At 55.8% G+C, this 21,943-nt stretch overlaps 1 protein-coding gene across 1 annotated transcript; it reads right to left on the bottom strand.

The window, feature by feature from the left end:
- Positions 1 to 4,938: 4,938 nt before the first annotated feature.
- Positions 4,939 to 21,943, bottom strand: LOC141258668 (uncharacterized). Its single transcript, XM_073673643.1, has 8 exons — positions 21,837 to 21,943; positions 13,781 to 13,841; positions 13,575 to 13,701; positions 8,833 to 8,901; positions 8,588 to 8,698; positions 8,354 to 8,434; positions 7,028 to 7,174; positions 4,939 to 6,700 (listed from the first exon to the last, which is right to left on the bottom strand). Exons 2-8 carry the CDS (start codon positions 13,826 to 13,828, stop codon positions 5,604 to 5,606), a joined length of 1,680 nt encoding a protein of 559 aa, XP_073529744.1. The 5' UTR covers positions 13,829 to 13,841; positions 21,837 to 21,943; the 3' UTR covers positions 4,939 to 5,603.

Consider the following 21,943-nt stretch of genomic DNA (forward strand, 5'->3'; position numbering starts at 1 on the left):
GGAGGGCACGTGTAGGGTGGTAGACTGAGACAAGGGAGGAGATGTAGGGGGGTACTGAAGCATGGAGCGCTTTGTGGGTAAGCGTGATAAGTTTAAAATGAATTCTATATTGGATGGGCAACCAATGCAATGACTGGCACAGGGAAGAGGCATCTGAGTAGCGGTTGGCGAGGAATATGATCCTGGCTGCTGCGTTCAGGATGGATTGGAGAGGGGAGAGTTTAGTAAGAGGGAGACCGATTAGTAGAGAGTTGCAATAGTCGAGACGAGAATGAATAAGAGCGACAGTAAGAGGTTTTGCTGAGTCAAAGGTGAGAAAAGTCCTGATTCTTGAGACGTTTTTGAGGTGTAGATGACATGAACGAGCGAGTGATTTGATGTGAGGAGTGAAAGAAAGATCTGAATCAAAAATGACCCCAAGACAGCGGGCTTGTTGCTGGGGAGTGATGGTTGAGCCGCAAACGGGAATGGCAATATCGGGCACAGGTAGGTTAGTGGAGGGAGGAAAGACGAGGGGTTCAGTTTTTGACAGATTCAGTTTTAGGCAGAGGGAGGACATAATGTTAGACACAGCAGAAAGACAATCACTGGTCTTTTGTAGTAATGCCGGGGTGATGTCCGGAGCAGAGGTGTATAATTGGGTGTCATCAGCATAGAGATGGTACTGAAAACCGAATCTACTGATTGCTTGTCCAATAGGAGCGGTGTATAAGGAGAAAAGAAGGGGGCCTAGGACTGATCCTTGAGGAACCCCGACAGTAAGGGGAAGTAGGGAGGAGGAGGAGCCGGCGAAAGACACAGAGAAGGAGCGGTCAGAGAGATAGGAGGAGAACCAGGAGAGAACAGTGTCCTTGAGGCCAATAGTGCAGAGCATAGTGAGGAGGAGCTGGTGATCCACAGTGTCGAATGCTGCAGAGAGATCCAGGAGATCAGCAGGGAGCAGGGACCATTAGATTTAGCTGTTAGTAGATCATTAGAGACTTTAGTGAGGGCAGTTTCAGTGGAGTGTGAAGAGCGGAAACCAGATTGTAAAGTGTCAAGAAGAGAGTTGTCTGAGAGATAGCGGATTAGAAGGGAATGGACCAGGCGTTCCAGGAGTTTAGAGATAAAGGGAAGATTGGAAACAGGTCTGTAGTTGGCCGTGCAGTTCTGGTCGAGGGATGGTTTTTTAAGTAATGGTTGTATGCTGGCGTGTTTAAAAGAAGAGGGAAAGATACCAGATGAGAGGGAAAGGTTGAAAATTTTAGTTAGGTGAGTGGTGACAGCTGGAGCAAGGGACTGAAGGAGATGTGAGGGAATAGGGTCACTGGTGCAGGTGGTAGGGCGAGAAGATGCAAGGAGCCTGATCACTTCATCTTCCGTGACTGGTTCGAAGTCAGAAAATGTGCAGGATACAATGTGGCGGGGGGGAGCATGCATAACATTTGGGGATTGAGAGAAAATTTCCTGTTGGATATGGTCAATTTTTTCTTTGAAATAATTGGCCAGATCGTCAGCGCTGAGGTCGGTGGTCGGGGCCTGTGTTGTTTGATTGAGGAGAGAATGAAACGTGTCAAAGAGTCGTTTAGGATTATTGGAAAGTGAGATTATGAGGTTGTTAAAGTAGGTTTGTTTGGAGAGGTGAAGGGCAGAGTTATATGTTTTCAGCATAAATTTATAATGGAGGAAATCTTCGGGCAGATTTGATTTTCTCCACAGCCGTTCAGCGCACCTGGAGTACCTCTGGAGAAGACGTGTTTGAGGCGTGTGCCAGGGTTGTCGCCGTCTATGCCAAATTTTTCTTTGTGTAGGAGGTGCGGCTTCATCCAGGGCGCATAGCATTATTTCGTTATAATGCTTCAATGCAGAGTCGGGACATGAGAGGGAGGAGATTGGGGCCAATGATGATTGCAACCTTTTTATAAATTTCTGGGTGTTAATGGCGCGTAAATTTCTATAAGTGTGGACGGTGGGAGTGTCTTGAGTAGAGTCACAGTTCTTGACAGAGAATGAAAGAAGATTATGGTCAGAGAGTGGAATGGGAGAGTTAGTAAAGTCATGTACTGAGCAAAGCCGGGAGAAGATCAGGTCCAATGTGTTCCCGTCCTCATGTGTAGGAGAATTAGCAAGCAGTGAAAGGCCGAAGGAGGAGGTTAGTGATAAAAGATGAGCGGCAGATGGGGAAAGAGGGTCGCCAATTGGGATGTTAAAGTCTCCCATGATTGTCGTGGGGATGTCGCAGGATAGAAAATTTGGAAGCCAGGCAGCAAAGTGATCCAGGAATTGACAAGGGGGACCTGGGGGGCGATAGACAACCGCCACTCGCAGGGAGAAGGGCCGGTAGAGTCTGACTGAGTGGGCCTCAAAAGACGGGAAGATAAGGGAGGGTACAGGGGGGATAACCTGAAAAGTACATTTTGTTGAAAGAAGCAGACCAACACCGCCCCCTGATCTGTTGTCAGGTCGCGGGGTATGAGAGAAATGTAGGCCACCATAGGAGAGAGCTGCAGCGGCGGTGGTGTCCGACTGCTGGATCCAGGTTTCAGTGAGAGCCAGAAGGTTGAGGGAATTAGAGAGGAAAAAGTCATGGATGTAAGAGAGTTTATTACATGCTGAGCGTGCATTCCAAAGGGCACAGTTGAATGAGACAGAAGATATGCAGGGAATATTAATGAGATTAGCAGGGTTACTGACTGTAACAGGGAAAGAGTTAGTGTTATTATTACTGGAGGGTCCTGGGTTGGGAGAAATATCACCTGCGACTAATAGAAGGAAGATGCAGAGAGTGAGCAGATGATTGAGTGATTTGTGAGAGCTTTTCCTGTGTTGTATGGTGGGAATTAATGGATCTGCGTGGTATAACATTGTGAAGAGAGCATGACAACTGTACATAGGAGAAGAGAGGAGTGAGGGATTAATATGGATGAAGTGTGTCGCATTTGTGGGAGAACGGTGAATGTGGATGATTGTAGCAGCCAGAACGTAAATGGCACAGATACAAATGGTGAATACTGTTTTCCAAAAACATGGCCTGGAAGTGATGTGTGATACACGGTGTATGTGATAGTGGAAGGCGGTAGTGATGTGTGATACACGGTGTATGTGATAGCGGAGGGCGGTAGTGATGTGTGATACACGGTGTATGTGATAGTGGAGGGCGGTAGTGATGTGTGATACACGGTGTATGTGATAGTGGAGGGAGGTAGTGATGGGTGATACACAGTGTATGTGATAGTGGAGAGTGGTAGTGATGTGTGATACACAGTGTATGTGATAGTGGAGAGTGGTAGTGATGTGTGATACACGGTGTATGTGATAGCGGAGGGCGGTAGTGATGTGTGATACACGGTGTATGTGATAGCGGAGGGCGGTAGTGATGTGTGATACACGGTGTATGTGATAGCGGAGGGCGGTAGTGATGTGTGATACACGGTGTATGTGATAGCGGAGGGCGGTAGTGATGTGTGTGATACACGGTGTATGTGATAGTGGAGGGCGGTAGTGATGTGTGTGATACACTGTGTATGTGATAGCGGAGGGAGGTAGTGATGTGTGATACACGGTGTATGTGATAGTGGAGGGCGGTAGTGATGTGTGTGATACACGGTGTATGTGATAGTGGAGGGCGGTAGTGATGTGTGTGATACACGGTGTATGTGATAGTGGAGGGCGGTAGTGATGTGTGTGATACACGGTGTATGTGATAGTGGAGGGCGGTAGTGATGTGTGATACACGGTGTGTGTGATGGTGGAGGGCGGTAGTGATGTGTGATACACGGTGTGTGTGATAGTGGAGGGCGGTAGTGATGTGTGTGATACACGGTGTATGTGATAGTGGAGGGCGGTAGTGATGTGTGTGATACACGGTGTATGTGATAGCGGAGGGAGGTAGTGATGTGTGATACACGGTGTATGTGATAGTGGAGGGCGGTAGTGATGTGTGTGATACACGGTGTATGTGATAGTGGAGGGCGGTAGTGATGTGTGTGATACACGGTGTATGTGATAGTGGAGGGCGGTAGTGATGTGTGTGATACACGGTGTATGTGATAGTGGAGGGCGGTAGTGATGTGTGTGATACACGGTGTATGTGATAGTGGAGGGCGGTAGTGATGTGTGTGATACACGGTGTATGTGATAGTGGAGGGCGGTAGTGATGTGTGATACACGGTGTATGTGATGGTGGAGGGCGGTAGTGATGTGTGATACACGGTGTGTGTGATAGTGGAGGGCGGTAGTGATGTGTGTGATACACGGTGTATGTGATAGTGGAGGGCGGTAGTGATGTGTGTGATACACGGTGTATGTGATAGCGGAGGGCGGTAGTGATGTGTGATACACAGTGTATGTGATAGCGGAGGGCGGTAGTGATGTGTGATACACGGTGTATGTGATAGTGGAGGGCAGTAGTTATGTGTGATACATGGTGTATGTGATAGTGGAGGGCGGTAGTTATCAGTGGGCTGGTGTGACAGAAGCTGCTCCTCACTGCTCACCCCTCTGGGACATTACAGCAATGTGCAGCTCCCCGCTGTTATCAGCCAGTCTAATACAATAGCTGTTTCTCTGCAGACAACAGGGTAGCGGACACACCCCCTCTTCTCACACTGGCGGTTCCTTACGGGGGAGCAGCATTTGTGATGTAATGACCCAGACTGGAGGGGGGGGGAAGCAGTGAGGAGCAGCTCCTGTCACTCGAAATTTACAAGGGTTATAAAGATCATAAAATTACACTGGACATCTCATCTTTATAGGTGGATGAGTGCAGGAACAGTAGAATTTTTATTTTCCCGGTGTACCCCTTTAAAGCAGAAGGCTAAAAAGTCTGCACGACAGGCACAGGCGGTGGCGGAGACGCCTCATCACCTCCTGTACCAGGCAAGGACTGTAATATCCATAAATAAGACACCGAATTAAAGGGACAGCTCTGCTTTTTAAAGGAAGACGTTACAGCCACTGTCATGGCGGCAGAGCGGTCACTGCCAGCAGAGGCTTTATTTCAGCTGTAGTGTACACAGTACCTTCCTGTCGCAGACAGGATGACGCCTCCATATTGTGAACCCCCTCCACCCACAAACCACCAAACACATTCAGCAAATCCAGACCTGCATATATAACGGTTGAACAGTCACGTGGACGGCCGGGCTCTACGTGGATCCTGGCCACAGTTATCCCTTTCTTCCAATACTCTGAGAGTCAGCACCACAGATGTGAGGCGGTAATAATAACTTCTAATATGACGGTAAAACAAACGCTGGACAATGCTCGGAGGGGCCGCTGTAACTGGGAAAGCTGGCGGGGACAAATAATGAGGTCGAGAATCAGCACCCAACTTTCTTGAACATATTGGACTCGTTAGATATCAATACATCGTTCATTCACTGGACAGAGAGTGGAGCCACGACCGCTGCCGTCAGCAGGACGGGCAGACGTACCGGTTGTCACCCAAGAGTTCCCAGTGTCACACGATGGGATCGTGGGAAAGAAAGACCGATAGAGAAGAAGTTCTATTAGCAGCAGCCATGAATTTGTTCAGACCCAGACCACTGCATACATGGCTTTCAGGGGTCTGGGGGAAGTAAGGTGACGGTAGCCACATTCCTAGGCCAGGAGCCACTGGGAGGTCAGCATTGCTGGCTGGAGGGACAGGAGAGTTCTTCCCCAGTTTCTCGCTCCCCAGGGCTGAGTTCCTCCTTCCAGGAGATGTCTTGAGCGACTTCCACCTCATACAGTTTCCTCCAGAATGAGTCCAGCTTTCCAGCGTGGACCCGCTGGTGTCGGACCAGGGTGGAGTGCTGAGTAAAGCTTTTTCCGCACTGGGAGCAGATGTAGGGCCGGAAGCCAGTGTGGATCTGCTGGTGGGCCTTCAGGTTGGAGATCTTGCTAAAGCACTTGTGGCACACGTCACACGTGTATGGTTTCTCCCCAGTGTGTATTTTCTGGTGGCCCGTTAGGTGGGAATGTTCGCTGAAGGACTTCCCGCACTCCGAACACTTGTAGGGGCGCTCTCCCGTGTGCGTGCGGATGTGGTTGCTGAGGTGACCCTTCTGGCTGAATGTCTTTTCGCAGTGCGCACACTGGTACGGTCGCGCCCCCGAGTGTTTGCGCCGGTGCCGCACCAGGCTGGAGTGCTGGCTGAAGCACAGCTCACACTCGGGGCACTTGTATGGCTTCTCCCCGGTGTGGATTCTCTGATGGACGATAAGGTTGGAGTTCTCACTGAAGCTCTTGTCACACATGCTGCACTTGTAACGCTTCTCGCCGGAGTGGACGCGAAGGTGGACGGTCAGGTGGGAGTTCTCGCTGAAGGTCTTGCTGCACTCTGAGCACTTAAAGGGGCGCTCCCCGGTGTGGATCCGACGGTGCGCCTTTAAGTGGGAGTTCCTGGTGAAGCCTTTGCCACATTCAGTGCAGCGGTAACGCTTCTCCCCCATCAGCATCAGCCGCTGCTTGCTGTGGACGCTGTAGTTCTCGTAGAAGCCGCGGTCAAACTCGCTGCGTGCTGGCCGCTCCCTCATCAGGAGGGCCGGGTGCGTCAGGCTGCTCAGATACTTCTCAAACTCCAGGGCTTTCTCCAGAGGGTATTCCTGGGGTCTGTTCAGGGCAGTGGTGGAAAACAAAAAGGCGTCATCACCCTTGGGACTGATCGGAGGTGTGGAGCAGAGCAGCTTTGTGGGCTTTCTGGGGGTCCGATCCTCAGCCAACCTTTCCTGGGTCAACCCTGGAGGCAAAAAGGCAAAAGGGGTATTACTAAGTGTAAAGCTGCTGCAGCCCTGATGTATATACACAATTATTGTTCTGCTCCAGTCACATCCAGAGCTTCGCTGTTAATTATACTCCAAGCAGCTTTTCCAGCGATACTCTAGTTACATCCAGAGCTGCAATCAAAATTCTCCTGGTTTTCTTTAAAAAAAAAAAAGTTTCCTTCTGTTCCTGTTGGTTGGGAGAAGTGTGTCATGTGATGTCAGCTTCCCCCGAGTCACGTGATCTTTATACACTCCCACCCCCAAACATAAAGACGACGGGGGGGACTGAAGACGTCACTCACTCGGGGCAGGATCGGGACGCTCCTCGTCATCTTGGGACTGGCGCTCGCTCTCTGGGTTCCGCTCTGCCGCAACTACGTGTTGCTCATCCTCCACGTCCTCCTGCTTCACAACAACCACGAGATCGTCGGGAGCTGGTGATGATGTGGCTGATAACAGAAAGCAGAAGACTGTTCATGTAAATGACAAGTAAAAGTGTGCTCAGCCCCAACTACACAAAGACCTCAACAAGCTGAAAGTCCGGCACGCACATTGTAACGGGGCGTAAGGCGCAACTTTACTGATTATGTGATCTAACGTATAACTGTGGATCCGCCAGCAAGGAGTGATCCTTTCTGGGTGACCACAAGCGACTGCTGATATGCAAGGATGTGGGGTCCTCCTCCTGATTAGAACAGGAGAAGAATGGGGATTCTGGTTACAAGTCAGCTGAGCAGCAGTACTCAATGCCAAGCAGCAGCCGCAAAAGCAAGCAAGATTTTAGGGTGGATAAAAGAGATAAAATCCTGTAATCCCAACTTATTGTTACCCCTTTATAAATCACTGGTGAGGCCACATCTAAAATATGGGATCCAGTTTTGGGCTCTACCTTTTAGAAAGAATATTCAGAAGTTAAGAGTCAGTTCAAAGGCAGGCAACTATGGATGGAAGGCCCCGCCCACGCTACACGGGCCGGATGGCCCCGCCCACACTACGAGGGCCGGAAGGCCCCGCCCACGCTACGAGGGCCGGAAGGCCCCGCCTACGCTACACGGGCCGGAAGGCCTCGTCTATGATGAGAGGTTGGAAAATTTGGGCTTGTTTAGCTTAGAAAAACGATGCCTCAGAGGAGATCTCATTTACATGTATAAATATATGTGTGGATAGTATGAAGGACGGCACATGACTTATTCCTTTCAAAGACCATAATAAGGACCAGGGGGCGCTCTTTATATGTGGAAGAAAGGCGATTCCAGCAGCTAAACAGGAAAGGGTTCTTTACAGTCAGGCTGTTGAATGTCGACTACAAGAGGTAGTGATGGCCGACACTACAGCTTTATACAAGGGCCGGATGATTTCCTCACTACACAACATTGTGGGTTATCGATAATCTAGTAACAGAATGTACAATTGGTGGAGGAAGGTTGAACTTGATGGACCGGAGTCTTTTTTCAACTTATGTACCTGTCAGGATGTAGGGACTTGACCGGTGGAGTAGGAAGCATTCAGTAGACCACCATGATGCAGGTAGGGAATGGGGCAGGAGGCCGCCATGATGTAGGCAGTGGAATAATGGAGGCAGGAGACCAATATAACACTACATGACTGGAGACGAGTTCACTACTGACCTTGCTCCCTGGAGTCTGAGTGATACGAGTCATTCTCCCGCTTGACCTTCATTGGACGTTCCGGTTTTCGTGCTCGACTTCCTGTAAGATACAGTCAGCTCACAAGACAAGAGACAAGGCGCTGTGCCATCCATCCCAAAGCTCCTGCCTCCCCGGTGATCGCTCTACAAGCCCATGCCACTCGCTGAGCCTGATTATTAGGCAATGGTCACACGACCTGCACATAGACCTGACCTCGCATAGATTGCGCCTCCGGTTGTCCCCTCGTCTCTTTTTCAGGGACGATTTCCTCCAGTTCATGGCGCCGTATTTTTAGCAGAATGTCCGGGACGAGGACGCCGGCACCTGTCAGTGCGACACGAGACAGAGGCATGAAGAAGTCACACGACCGGCCACCACCATGATGTCCACATCTCCACACAACGTCTCCACCACCGAGCACTATACACTGACCGTGCGGCGATACGGCTCGCACTCACTTGTTGACGGCTCACGATTGCCGGACCTCTCGATCTTCACCAGCAGCTCTGGGTTCAGGATCCTGTAACCTGGAAACAGAAGAACCATGAACCAGCTGCTGCGGACGGAGCTCTGGATGTAACTAGAGTATAAGAACTGTGAATTCCATGCAGCCTTGGATGTGAATAATGACTGATTGCAATGTCACTGGAGTCAAAAAACTGAATGCAGCCATCGATGTGACTGCAGCTCTGGAGGTAACCGGTCAAATCTACATGCTGCTCTAGATGTGACTTGTTCTCCCATCACCTACAGAACAGCATTCACAGCCGGGACCGTAGCGAGAGGTGTGACTGGAGGGAAACAGAAGTGTCTGCAGCTCTGGAAGTGACTGCAGTAGATCCACTGCGGATGCAGCTCTGGATGTGACTGGAGAATAATAGCTACATTTAAGCACTGGGTGCGAGTGGCAAACAGCTCTAAATGTGATTGTGACTGAAAAATGCAGCTCTGGATGTAACTGGAGTAAAGTAATGGTAAACTAAACTTTACACGTAACAAGAGGAAAAAAAAGCTGCGACTCATATGGACGAGGCTCGGATGTAAAAAGCTGAACAGGAGGGAAGGAAGCAACTGGACGGAGACCCATCATCCATGAAAAGCATCACAGCCCGTCCTGTGAACGAACACTGCGCGTTTCAGATCACCGTGGTGTCTCCAACGCTGATAGTTATCTGTGTGAACAGGGGGCTATCATCATAAAAGATTAGGCACCCAGTCATCGCAGGACGAGGAGCTGCACAGAATCTTACAATATGATGGTAAATGCATCACACAGCGGCCACCATCACTACCCCCTCCCTCCATCCCGGCTATATACTCCGGGGTATATGACGGTGGACACAATCAACGCAGAGGAAGGACGACACGGCCGCCACCTCATCTGTGTACAGAACAGACAATACCATATTACTGACAACTAACGGCTCCTACACTGTACAGAATGATCAGCAGTGAAGAGTGAGGAGTGTCACCACTAGATACCCCCTGTATACACCATATACTTCCCTACCAGTCATGGTCGAAAGTGTTGGCACCCTCAAAATTGTTCCAGAAAATGAAGTATTTCTCCCAAAATATTATTGCATTTCACATGCTTTGGTACACACTTGTTTGTTTGTTTCCTTCGGTACACACTTGTTTGTTTGTTTGTTTCCTTCGGTACACACTTGTTTGTTTGTTTGTTTCCTTCGGTACACACTTGTTTGTTTCCTTTGTGTGTATTGGAACCAAGGCTGTGGAGTCAGTAAGCAAAACCATCAACTCCTGACAGATTCAGCTCAACTAAAAGCCTAAATCCTTACATCAGGAATAAACAGACATTTATAGGACATTTCATCACTTTCCCAAATTCTTCTGTAAACATTTACAGCAGATCCTGCATTGCACTACTGAACCCAATTTATTATATATTTTAGGAGTCAATCACTCCATTTTATACCGACGCCACCAAAATGGAATCCAGAGCCCTGATTAGAACAACCCAAATAAACAGAGGAAAATAAAAAAGGGAAATTGGACATAATGTCACACAAATCTCCAAAAATGGTCTGGACAAAATTGTTGGCACCCTGAACTCAATATTTGGTTGCACCCTGTGGAATAAATAGCTGCAGTCAGTCGCTTCCTATAACCATCAGCTTCTTCCTCCTCAGCTGGGATCTTGGACTCCTCTTACAATCTGCTCCTGGTCTCTCATATGTGAAGACGTCTTCTCCCAACAGCAATTGTAAGATCTCTCCACAGTCATCAATGGTATTTAGATCCGGACTCATTGCTGCCACTTAACGACTCCAGCACTTTCTTTCTATCCATTTCTGGGGGCTTCTTGAAGTATGTTTGGGGTCATTGTCGTGCTGGAAGACCCATGACCTAGGACGCAAACCCAGCTTTATGACACTGGGCACTACATTGCCACCCAAAATCCTTTGGTAATCTTCAGATTTCATGATGCCTTGCACACAGTCAAGGCACCCAGTACCAGAGGCAGCAAAACAACCCCAAAACATCTGTGACCCTCCAGCATATCTGACTGTGGATACGGTGTTATTTTCTTTGTAGTCCTCAGTCAGTTTTTGGTAAACAGTAGAATGATGTGTGTCATAGAAAACATTAAGGTCCCTAAAGCCACTGGTGAAAGGGCATTCATCCCCCTCCCTCCTCCTTTCTCACGCAGAATTGCAGTACTAGACAAGAGCTAGCAATCTAAGCTGCCTTTATGTAAAATAGCACAGTGGACATAGGGAAGTGACAAATCTAAATAAAAGTCCTTTTGAAGTCCATGTGACTGAAAGAGGGTGTCTCTTGTGAGGGAGACCGATTTAGAATGGACAGGTAATTGGGCAAGAAAGGTCTTTTCAGGGGGCAGCCTAACAATGGGGACATGTGTTTATACATAGATAGAGAGGTGGAAGTGCCTTTTGTCTCCAGGAAATACATTGTTCCCTTCCGGGGAAATGTTATACATTTACACCAGACTTTTTGTCTCCGAACTGACACTGGCCTATATGCCCCAAATCAATAGTGACCAGATCACTGACAACAGCCATGTCATTTTGGTCTCTGAGGAAAAGTAAAATCCCGATAAAAAATATATGGTGGTGATCTCGAATTTCTGTGATCGGCTGGAGATATTTTTAATGTTGGGAATTTAATAAAATCATGAAGGGCCGAGAATATCCCACAACCCAGCCCACATGAGGTCATCAAGGGGGGTGGGTGTAACTCAGGTGCTGATAAAAGGTCAAGGCTAATTATGATCTGTGCTCCTGTAGAGAAATACACATCGGTGTACGCACGATCCTGTTCACTGGACGTTTCCAATCGAAACGGTCTCAGTCACTAAACTGAGTCATCGCTGTGATCTGCGTAGTAAGTTTATTTTGTTGTTCCTTTTTATGTTATGTAACTGTATATGCTGTATTGTTTTGTCCCCTTTTGTTTTTTTCTTTATAAACACTGCCTATAATTCTGGATTAAATATAAAATGTAATAGTTCTGTTCTTTTTGTTCTGTAAACCGCACCCCGAAGCCATACACTACCCATCAGGTGTCCAGTCAGCCTGTAAAAACAATTGGTTTTGCCAGCGAGTAGTCTGGGGATATTTTGGAGTTTGCAGTGATCGTATCGGGGGTATATACATATATTCCATGCATTGGAATCGGAGAGGTATACACCATACGCTCACTGTTAGTTTCCCGATAACTGGCCTATTCGTGGTGACAGCCTGCTGCCTCCTCAGCTAAATCGTGTACTTGTACGGACGTTAGGGGGCAGCAGAAAGCTGTTAGCTCCAAAGATAACAGCGTAGTGGGTTCAGTTGCGACCCCCACTGGCTACGATTTCTTGACAATATGCTTTACAAAAAAAGCTCCATCTTGGCCTCATCTCTCCACAAGAGATTTTGGCATTCTGCAGTCTAGGTATTTTTATGTCCTCGTCAGGAGTGGGGTTCTCCGGGGTCTCCTGCCATAGCGTTTCATTTCATTCTCATGTGGACGGATAATTCACGCTGATGCCCCCTGAGCCTGCAGGACAGCTTGCATTTCTTTGGATCTTGATTGGGGCTGCTTATGACTATCAGGGATTACAACCTTTCATCAATTTTTTCTCTGCAGTCCACGTTGCGCACCGTGGACAAAGGAACATCAAGATCTCTGGAGATGGACTTGTAACCTTGAGATTGTTGATATTGTCCAATAATTTTTGTACTTATGTCCTCAGACAGTTCTCTTCTCCTCTTTCTGTCCTCCATGCTTAGTGTGGCACACACAGACACACAATGCAAAGATTGAGGCAACTTCTCCCCTTTTTATCTGGTGTCAGGTGTGATTTTCATGTTGCCCACACCTGTTACTTGCCTCAGGTGAGTGTGAACGAGCATCACATGCTGGAAACAAAGTTGTTTACCCACAATTTTGGAAAGGTGCCAACAATTGTGTCCAATTTGCCTTGTTTTTTTTGTGTTGTTCCAATACACACAAAGGAAATAAACCTGTGTATAACAAACAAGTGAAATTTCAATAATGTTCTGGGACTAAACACTTCATTCTCTGGAATAATTTCAAGGGCGCCAATACTTTCATTATATATATATATATATATATATATATATATATATATATATATATATATATAGGATATGGCCAGCCCATTCTACATTCTAGGATTGGCTTTCACCTCTCTAGGATTTTACTGTCCTTTTTCTACTTTGGGGATTTTGTGACGCCGCCCCAGGAGACTCGAACACAGGTATAAGAAGCAGGGGAAGGCATTCATGGTTACACCATGGTGCAGGAGTACGAGCAGCATGTGACGGTTCACAGGACACGGGCGGTGGATTCTGTATGTTGTAATGGACTCTTGCTAGATCCCTGTCTCTATCACCGGAGGTCCCTGAATCCTCCGTGTCCGGACCCTTAGGCAGCTGCCAGCGACACATGCAGAGCCGACTACTGCACCTTCCTTCTGGAGCGAGACCTAAACTTTACAAGAGCGCACAGGATAAGAGATGTGAATTCACTTCGGGGAGTTTCCAACAAACAAACTTAACCCGCAGCTCTTTATGTGACTGGAGAACAGTTGCTGTGTGTGCAGCCCTGGCTGTGACTAGAGGATAGCACTTGTGAAATGACAGCAGGAGCGGTCAGGGGCGGTGCAGCGCCCCGTAGCCTCCACTGGACGGAGCTGCCGGCCTCTCACCCAGATCCTGCAGGACGCGGTGAATCTCCTTCATGGCCGTCCTGTAGTGTTCTCGCTGCCACTCCTCCATCACGTCCCAATCCTCCTCCTCAAAGCAAGCGGCCACGTCCTGAAAGGTCACCGTCACCTGAAGAGACCAGAGGAGGAGATCAAAAGCTGGAAGACAAGGAACCACAAGTCACAGAATACACATCCTCCACTCCTACCATGGCAGAGAGCGAGTCACGTGTCCTCTTCTCTGTAAACGTCTCCATCGTCCGGAGTCATCTGTGAACAGATTACAGTGTCACCTCCCCCATAACGAGCCGTGCCCGGGTCACCTCCCCCATAACGAGCCGTGCCCGGGTCACCACCTCCTCCTCCTCGCTATAACGGCCCTTGCCCGGGTCACCTCCTCCTCCCTATAACGGGCCTTGCCCGGGTCACCTCCTCCTCCCTATAACGGGCCTTGCCCGGGTCACCTCCTCCTCCCTATAACGGGCCTTGCCCGGGTCACCTCCTCCTCCTCCCTATAACGGGCCTTGCCCGGGTCACCTCCTCCTCCTCGCTATAACGGCCCTTGCCCGGGTCACCTCCTCCTCCCTATAACGGGCCTTGCCCGGGTCACCTCCTCCTCCTCCCTATAACGAGCCTTGCCCGGGTCACCTCCTCCTCCTCCTCCCTATAACGGGCCTTGCCCGGGTCACCTCCTCCTCCTCCTCCCTATAACGGGCCTTGCCCGGGTCACCTCCTCCTCCTCCCTATAACGGGCCGTGCCCGGGTCACCTCCTCCTCCTCCCTATAACGGGCCGTGCTCGGGTCGCCTCCTCCTCCCTATAACGGGCCGTGCCCGGGTCGCCTCCTCCTCCCTATAACGGGCCGTGCTCGGGTCGCCTCCTCCTCCTCCCTATAACGGGCCGTGCCCGGGTCGCTGCCTCCTCCTCCCTACAACGGGCCGTGCCCGGGTCGCCTCCTCCTCCCTACAACGGGCCGTGCCCGGGTCGCCTCCTCCTCCCTACAACGGGCCGTGCCCGGGTCGCCTCCTCCTCCCTACAACGGGCCGTGCCCGGGTCGCCTCCTCCTCCCTACAACGGGCCGTGCCCGGGTCGCCTCCTCCTCCCTACAACGGGCCGTGCCCGGGTCGCCTCCTCCTCCCTACAACGGGCCGTGCCCGGGTCGCCTCCTCCTCCCTACAACGGGCCGTGCCCGGGTCACCTCCTCCCTACAACGGGCCGTGCCCGGGTCACCTCCTCCCTACAACGGGCCGTGCCCGGGTCACCTCCTCACTACAACGGGCCGTGCCCGGGTCACCTCCTCCTCCTCCTCCCTATAACGGGCCGTGCCCGGGTCACCTCCTCCTCCTCCTCCCTATAACGGGCCGTGCCCGGGTCACCTCCTCTCCTCCCTATAACGGGCCGTGCCCGGGTCACCTCCTCCTCCCTATAACGGGCCGTGCCCGGGTCACCACCGCCTCCTCCTCCCTATAACGGGCCGTGCCCGGGTCACCACCTCCTCCTCCTCCTCCCTATAACGGGCCGTGCCCGGGTCACCTCCTCCCTATAACGGGCCGTGCCCAGGTCACCTCCTCCCTATAACGGGCCGTGCCCGGGTCACCTCCTCCTCCTCCTCCCTATAACGGGCCGTGCCCGGGTCACCACCGCCTCCTCCTCCCTATAACGGGCCGTGCCCGGGTCACCACCGCCTCCTCCTCCCTATAACGGGCCGTGCCCGGGTCACCACCGCCTCCTCCTCCCTATAACGGGCCGTGCCCGGGTCACCACCGCCTCCTCCTCCCTATAACGGGCCGTGCCCGGGTCACCTCCTCCTCCTCCACCCTATAACGGGCCGTGCCCGGGTCACCTCCTCCTCCTCCACCCTATAACGGGCCGTGCCCGGGTCACCTCCTCCTCCTCCTCCTCCCTATAAAGGGCCGTGCCCGGGTCACCTCCTCCTCCTCCTCCTCCCTATAACGGGCCGTGCCCGGGTCACCACCGCCTCCTCCTCCCTATAACGGGCCGTGCCCGGGTCACCTCCTCCTCCTCCTCCCTATAACGGGCCGTGCCCGGGTCACCTCCTCCTCCTCCCTATAACGGGCTGTGCCCGGGTCACCTCCTCCTCCCTATAACGGGCCGTGCCCGGGTCACCACCGCCTCCTCCTCCCTATAACGGGCCGTGCCCGGGTCACCACCGCCTCCTCCTCCCTATAACGGGCCGTGCCCGGGTCACCTCCTCCACCTCCTCCCTATAACGGGCCGTGCCCGGGTCACCTCCGCCTCCTCCTCCCTATAACGGGCCGTGCCCGGGTCACCACCGCCTCCTCCTCCCTATAACGGGCCGTGCCCGGGTCACCTCCTCCTCCTCCTCCCTATAACGGGCCGTGCCCGGGTCACCTCCTCCTCCTCCCTATAACGGGCCGTGCCCGGGTCACCTCCTCCCTATAACGGGCCGTGCCCGGGTCACCACCGCCTCCTCCTCCCTATAACGGGCCGTGCCCGGGTCACCTCCTCCTCCTCCTCCTCCCTATAACGGGCTGTGCCCGGGTCACCTCCTCCTCCTCCCTATAACGGGCCGTGCCCGGGTCACCTCCTCCTCCTCCCTATAACGGGCCGTGCCCGGGTCACCTCCTCCTCCTCCTCCCTATAACGGGCCGTGCCCGGGTCACCTCCTCCTCCTCCTCCCTATAACGGGCCGTGCCCGGGTCACCTCCTCCTCCTCCTCCCTATAACGGGCCGTGCCCGGGTCACCTCCTCCTCCTCCTCCCTATAACGGGCCGTGCCCGGGTCACCTCCTCCTCCTCCCTATAACGGGCCGTGCCCGGGTCTCCTCCTCCTCCTCCTCCCTATAACGGGCCGTGCCCGGGTCACCTCCTCCTCCTCCTCCCTATAACGGGCCGTGCCCGGGTCACCTCCTCCTCCTCCTCCCTATAACGGGCCGTGCCCGGGTCACCTCCTCCTCCTCCTCCTCCCTATAACGGGCCGTGCCCGGGTCACCTCCTCCTCCTCCCTATAACGGGCCGTGCCCGGGTCACCACCGCCTCCTCCTCCCTATAACGGGCCGTGCCCGGGTCACCTCCTCCCTATAACGGGCCGTGCCCGGGTCACCTCCTCCCTATAACGGGCCGTGCCCGGGTCACCTCCTCCCTATAACGGGCCGTGCCCGGGTCACCTCCTCCCTATAACGGGCCGTGCCCGGGTCACCTCCTCCTCCTCCTCCCTATAACGGGCCGTGCCCGGATCACCACCGCCTCCTCCTCCCTATAACGGGCCGTGCCCGGGTCACCTCCTCCTCCTCCCTATAACGGGCCACCTCCTCCTCCTCCCTATAACGGGCCGTGCCCGGGTCACCACCGCCTCCTCCTCCCTATAACGGGCCGTGCCCGGGTCACCTCCTCCTCCTCCCTATAACGGGCCGTGCCTGGGTCACCTCCTCCTCCTCCCTATAACGGGCCGTGCCCGGGTCACCACCGCCTCCTCCTCCTCCCTATAACGGGCCGTGCCCGGGTCACCACCGCCTCCTCCTCCCTATAACGGGCCGTGCCCGGGTCACCTCCTCCTCCTCCCTATAACGGGCCGTGCCCGGGTCACCTCCTCCTCCTCCCTATAACGGGCCGTGCCCGGGTCACCACCGCCTCCTCCTCCCTATAACGGGCCGTGCCCGGGTCACCACCGCCTCCTCCTCCCTATAACGGGCCGTGCCCGGGTCACCTCCTCCCTATAACGGGCCGTGCCCGGGTCACCTCCTCCCTATAACGGGCCGTGCCCGGGTCACCTCCTCCTCCTCCTCCCTATAACGGGCCGTGCCCGGATCACCACCGCCTCCTCCTCCCTATAACGGGCCGTGCCCGGGTCACCTCCTCCTCCTCCTCCTCCCTATAACGGGCCACCTCCTCCTCCTCCCTATAACGGGCCGTGCCCGGGTCACCACCGCCTCCTCCTCCCTATAACGGGCCGTGCCCGGGTCACCTCCTCCTCCTCCCTATAACGGGCCGTGCCTGGGTCACCTCCTCCTCCTCCCTATAACGGGCCGTGCCCGGGTCACCACCGCCTCCTCCTCCTCCCTATAACGGGCCGTGCCCGGGTCACCACCGCCTCCTCCTCCCTATAACGGGCCGTGCCCGGGTCACCTCCTCCTCCTCCCTATAACGGGCCGTGCCCGGGTCACCACCGCCTCCTCCTCCCTATAACGGGCCGTGCCCGGGTCACCTCCTCCTCCTCCTCCCTATAACGGGCCGTGCCCAGGTCACCTCCTCCTCCTCCCTATAACGGGCCGTGCCCGGGTCACCTCCTCCTCCTCCCTATAACGGGCCGTGCCCAGGTCACCTCCTCCTCCTCCTCCTCCCTATAACGAGCCTTGCCCGGGTCACCTCCTCCTCCTCCTCCCTATAACGGGCCTTGCCCGGGTCACCTCCTCCTCCTCCTCCCTATAACGGGCCGTGCCCGGGTCACCTCCTCCTCCTCCCTATAACGGGCCGTGCCCGGGTCACCTCCTCCTCCTCCCTATAACGGGCCGTGCTCGGGTCGCCTCCTCCTCCCTATAACGGGCCGTGCTCGGGTCGCCTCCTCCTCCTCCCTATAACGGGCCGTGCTCGGGTCGCCTCCTCCTCCTCCCTATAACGGGCCGTGCCCGGGTCGCTGCCTCCTCCTCCCTATAACGGGCCGTGACCGGGTCGCTGCCTCCTCCTCCCTACAACGGGCCGTGCCCGGGTCGCCTCCTCCTCCCTACAACGGGCCGTGCCCGGGTCGCCTCCTCCTCCCTACAACGGGCCGTGCCCGGGTCGCCTCCTCCTCCCTACAACGGGCCGTGCCCGGGTCGCCTCCTCCTCCCTACAACGGGCCGTGCCCGGGTCGCCTCCTCCTCCCTACAACGGGCCGTGCCCGGGTCACCTCCTCCCTACAACGGGCCGTGCCCGGGTCACCTCCTCCCTACAACGGGCCGTGCCCGGGTCACCTCCTCACTACAACGGGCCGTGCCCGGGTCACCTCCTCACTACAACGGGCCGTGCCCGGGTCACCTCCTCCTCCTCCTCCCTATAACGGGCCGTGCCCGGGTCACCTCCTCCTCCTCCTCCCTATAACGGGCCGTGCCCGGGTCACCTCCTCTCCTCCCTATAACGGGCCGTGCCCGGGTCACCTCCTCCTCCTCCCTATAACGGGCCGTGCCCGGGTCACCACCGCCTCCTCCTCCCTATAACGGGCCGTGCCCGGGTCACCACCTCCTCCTCCTCCTCCCTATAACGGGCCGTGCCCGGGTCACCTCCTCCCTATAACGGGCCGTGCCCAGGTCACCTCCTCCCTATAACGGGCCGTGCCCGGGTCACCTCCTCCTCCTCCTCCCTATAACGGGCCGTGCCCGGGTCACCACCGCCTCCTCCTCCCTATAACGGGCCGTGCCCGGGTCACCACCGCCTCCTCCTCCCTATAACGGGCCGTGCCCGGGTCACCACCGCCTCCTCCTCCCTATAACGGGCCGTGTCCGGGTCACCACCGCCTCCTCCTCCCTATAACGGGCCGTGCCCGGGTCACCTCCTCCTCCTCCACCCTATAACGGGCCGTGCCCGGGTCACCTCCTCCTCCTCCACCCTATAACGGGCCGTGCCCGGGTCACCTCCTCCTCCTCCTCCCTATAAAGGGCCGTGCCCGGGTCACCTCCTCCTCCTCCCTATAACGGGCCGTGCCCGGGTCACCTCCTCCTCCTCCTCCCTATAACGGGCCGTGCCCGGGTCACCTCCTCCTCCTCCCTATAACGGGCTGTGCCCGGGTCACCTCCTCCTCCCTATAACGGGCCGTGCCCGGGTCACCACCGCCTCCTCCTCCCTATAACGGGCCGTGCCCGGGTCACCACCGCCTCCTCCTCCCTATAACGGGCCGTGCCCGGGTCACCTCCTCCTCCTCCTCCCTATAACGGGCCGTGCCCGGGTCACCTCCGCCTCCTCCTCCCTATAACGGGCCGTGCCCGGGTCACCACCGCCTCCTCCTCCCTATAACGGGCCGTGCCCGGGTCACCTCCTCCTCCTCCTCCCTATAACGGGCCGTGCCCGGGTCACCTCCTCCTCCTCCCTATAACGGGCCGTGCCCGGGTCACCTCCTCCCTATAACGGGCCGTGCCCGGGTCACCACCGCCTCCTCCTCCCTATAACGGGCCGTGCCCGGGTCACCTCCTCCTCCTCCTCCCTATAACGGGCTGTGCCCGGGTCACCTCCTCCTCCTCCTCCTCCCTATAACGGGCCGTGCCCGGGTCACCTCCTCCTCCTCCCTATAACGGGCCGTGCCCGGGTCACCACCGCCTCCTCCTCCCTATAACGGGCCGTGCCCGGGTCACCTCCTCCTCCTCCCTATAACGGGCCGTGCCCGGGTCACCTCCTCCTCCTCCTCCCTATAACGGGCCGTGCCCGGGTCACCTCCTCCTCCTCCTCCCTATAACGGGCCGTGCCCGGGTCACCTCCTCCTCCTCCTCCCTATAACGGGCCGTGCCCGGGTCACCTCCTCCTCCTCCCTATAATGGGCCGTGCCCGGGTCTCCTCCTCCTCCTCCCTATAACGGGCCGTGCCCGGGTCACCTCCTCCTCCTCCTCCCTATAACGGGCCGTGCCCGGGTCACCTCCTCCTCCTCCTCCCTATAACGGGCCGTGCCCGGGTCACCTCCTCCTCCTCCTCCCTATAACGGGCCGTGCCCGGGTCACCTCCTCCTCCTCCCTATAACGGGCCGTGCCCGGGTCACCACCGCCTCCTCCTCCCTATAACGGGCCGTGCCCGGGTCACCTCCTCCCTATAACGGGCCGTGCCCGGGTCACCTCCTCCCTATAACGGGCCGTGCCCGGGTCACCTCCTCCCTATAACGGGCCGTGCCCGGGTCACCTCCTCCTCCTCCTCCCTATAACGGGCCGTGCCCGGATCACCACCGCCTCCTCCTCCCTATAACGGGCCGTGCCCGGGTCACCTCCTCCTCCTCCTCCTCCCTATAACGGGCCACCTCCTCCTCCTCCCTATAACGGGCCGTGCCCGGGTCACCACCGCCTCCTCCTCCCTATAACGGGCCGTGCCCGGGTCACCTCCTCCTCCTCCCTATAACGGGCCGTGCCTGGGTCACCTCCTCCTCCTCCCTATAACGGGCCGTGCCCGGGTCACCACCGCCTCCTCCTCCTCCCTATAACGGGCCGTGCCCGGGTCACCACCGCCTCCTCCTCCCTATAACGGGCCGTGCCCGGGTCACCTCCTCCTCCTCCCTATAACGGGCCGTGCCCGGGTCACCACCGCCTCCTCCTCCCTATAACGGGCCGTGCCCGGGTCACCACCGCCTCCTCCTCCCTATAACGGACCGTGCCCGGGTCACCTCCTCCTCCCTATAACGGGCCGTGCCCGGGTCACCTCCTCCTCCTCCTCCCTATAACGGGCCGTGCCCGGATCACCACCGCCTCCTCCTCCCTATAACGGGCCGTGCCCGGGTCACCACCGCCTCCTCCTCCCTATAACGGGCCGTGCCCGGGTCACCTCCTCCTCCTCCCTATAACGGGCCGTGCCCGGGTCACCACCGCCTCCTCCTCCCTATAACGGGCCGTGCCCGGGTCACCACCGCCTCCTCCTCCCTATAACGGGCCGTGCCCGGGTCACCTCCTCCTCCCTATAACGGGCCGTGCCCGGGTCACCTCCTCCTCCTCCTCCCTATAACGGGCCGTGCCCGGATCACCACCGCCTCCTCCTCCCTATAACGGGCCGTGCCCGGGTCACCACCGCCTCCTCCTCCCTATAACGGGCCGTGCCCGGGTCACCTCCTCCTCCTCCCTATAACGGGCCGTGCCTGGGTCACCTCCTCCTCCTCCCTATAACGGGCCGTGCCCGGGTCACCACCGCCTCCTCCTCCTCCCTATAACGGGCCGTGCCCGGGTCACCACCGCCTCCTCCTCCCTATAACGGGCCGTGCCCGGGTCACCTCCTCCTCCTCCCTATAACGGGCCGTGCCCGGGTCACCACCGCCTCCTCCTCCCTATAACGGGCCGTGCCCGGGTCACCTCCTCCTCCTCCTCCTCCCTATAACGGGCCGTGCCCAGGTCACCTCCTCCTCCTCCCTATAACGGGCCGTGCCCGGGTCACCTCCTCCTCCTCCCTATAACGGGCCGTGCCCAGGTCACCTCCTCCTCCTCCCTATAACGGGCCGTGCCCAGGTCACCTCCTCCTCCTCCCTATAACGGGCCGTGCCCGGGTCACCTCCTCCTCCTCCCTATAACGGGCCGTGCCCGGGTCACCTCCTCCTCCTCCCTATAACGGGCCGTCCCGGTCTCCGTTCTCACCCGGCTGCTTGATCTCCGGATCTTCTTTTCTGTCACATGAACTCGTAACCGGAAATACCACTCACTCGGCGCCTGCGCACTGCCGGTAAGAGGTTAATAGATCACGT

The sequence above is a fragment of the Phyllobates terribilis genome, unplaced genomic scaffold, assembly GCF_046119375.1.
Source record: "Phyllobates terribilis strain yellow unplaced genomic scaffold, ASM4611937v1 Scaffold_3__8_contigs__length_932513732, whole genome shotgun sequence".
Classification (NCBI taxonomy): Eukaryota; Metazoa; Chordata; class Amphibia; order Anura; family Dendrobatidae; genus Phyllobates; species Phyllobates terribilis.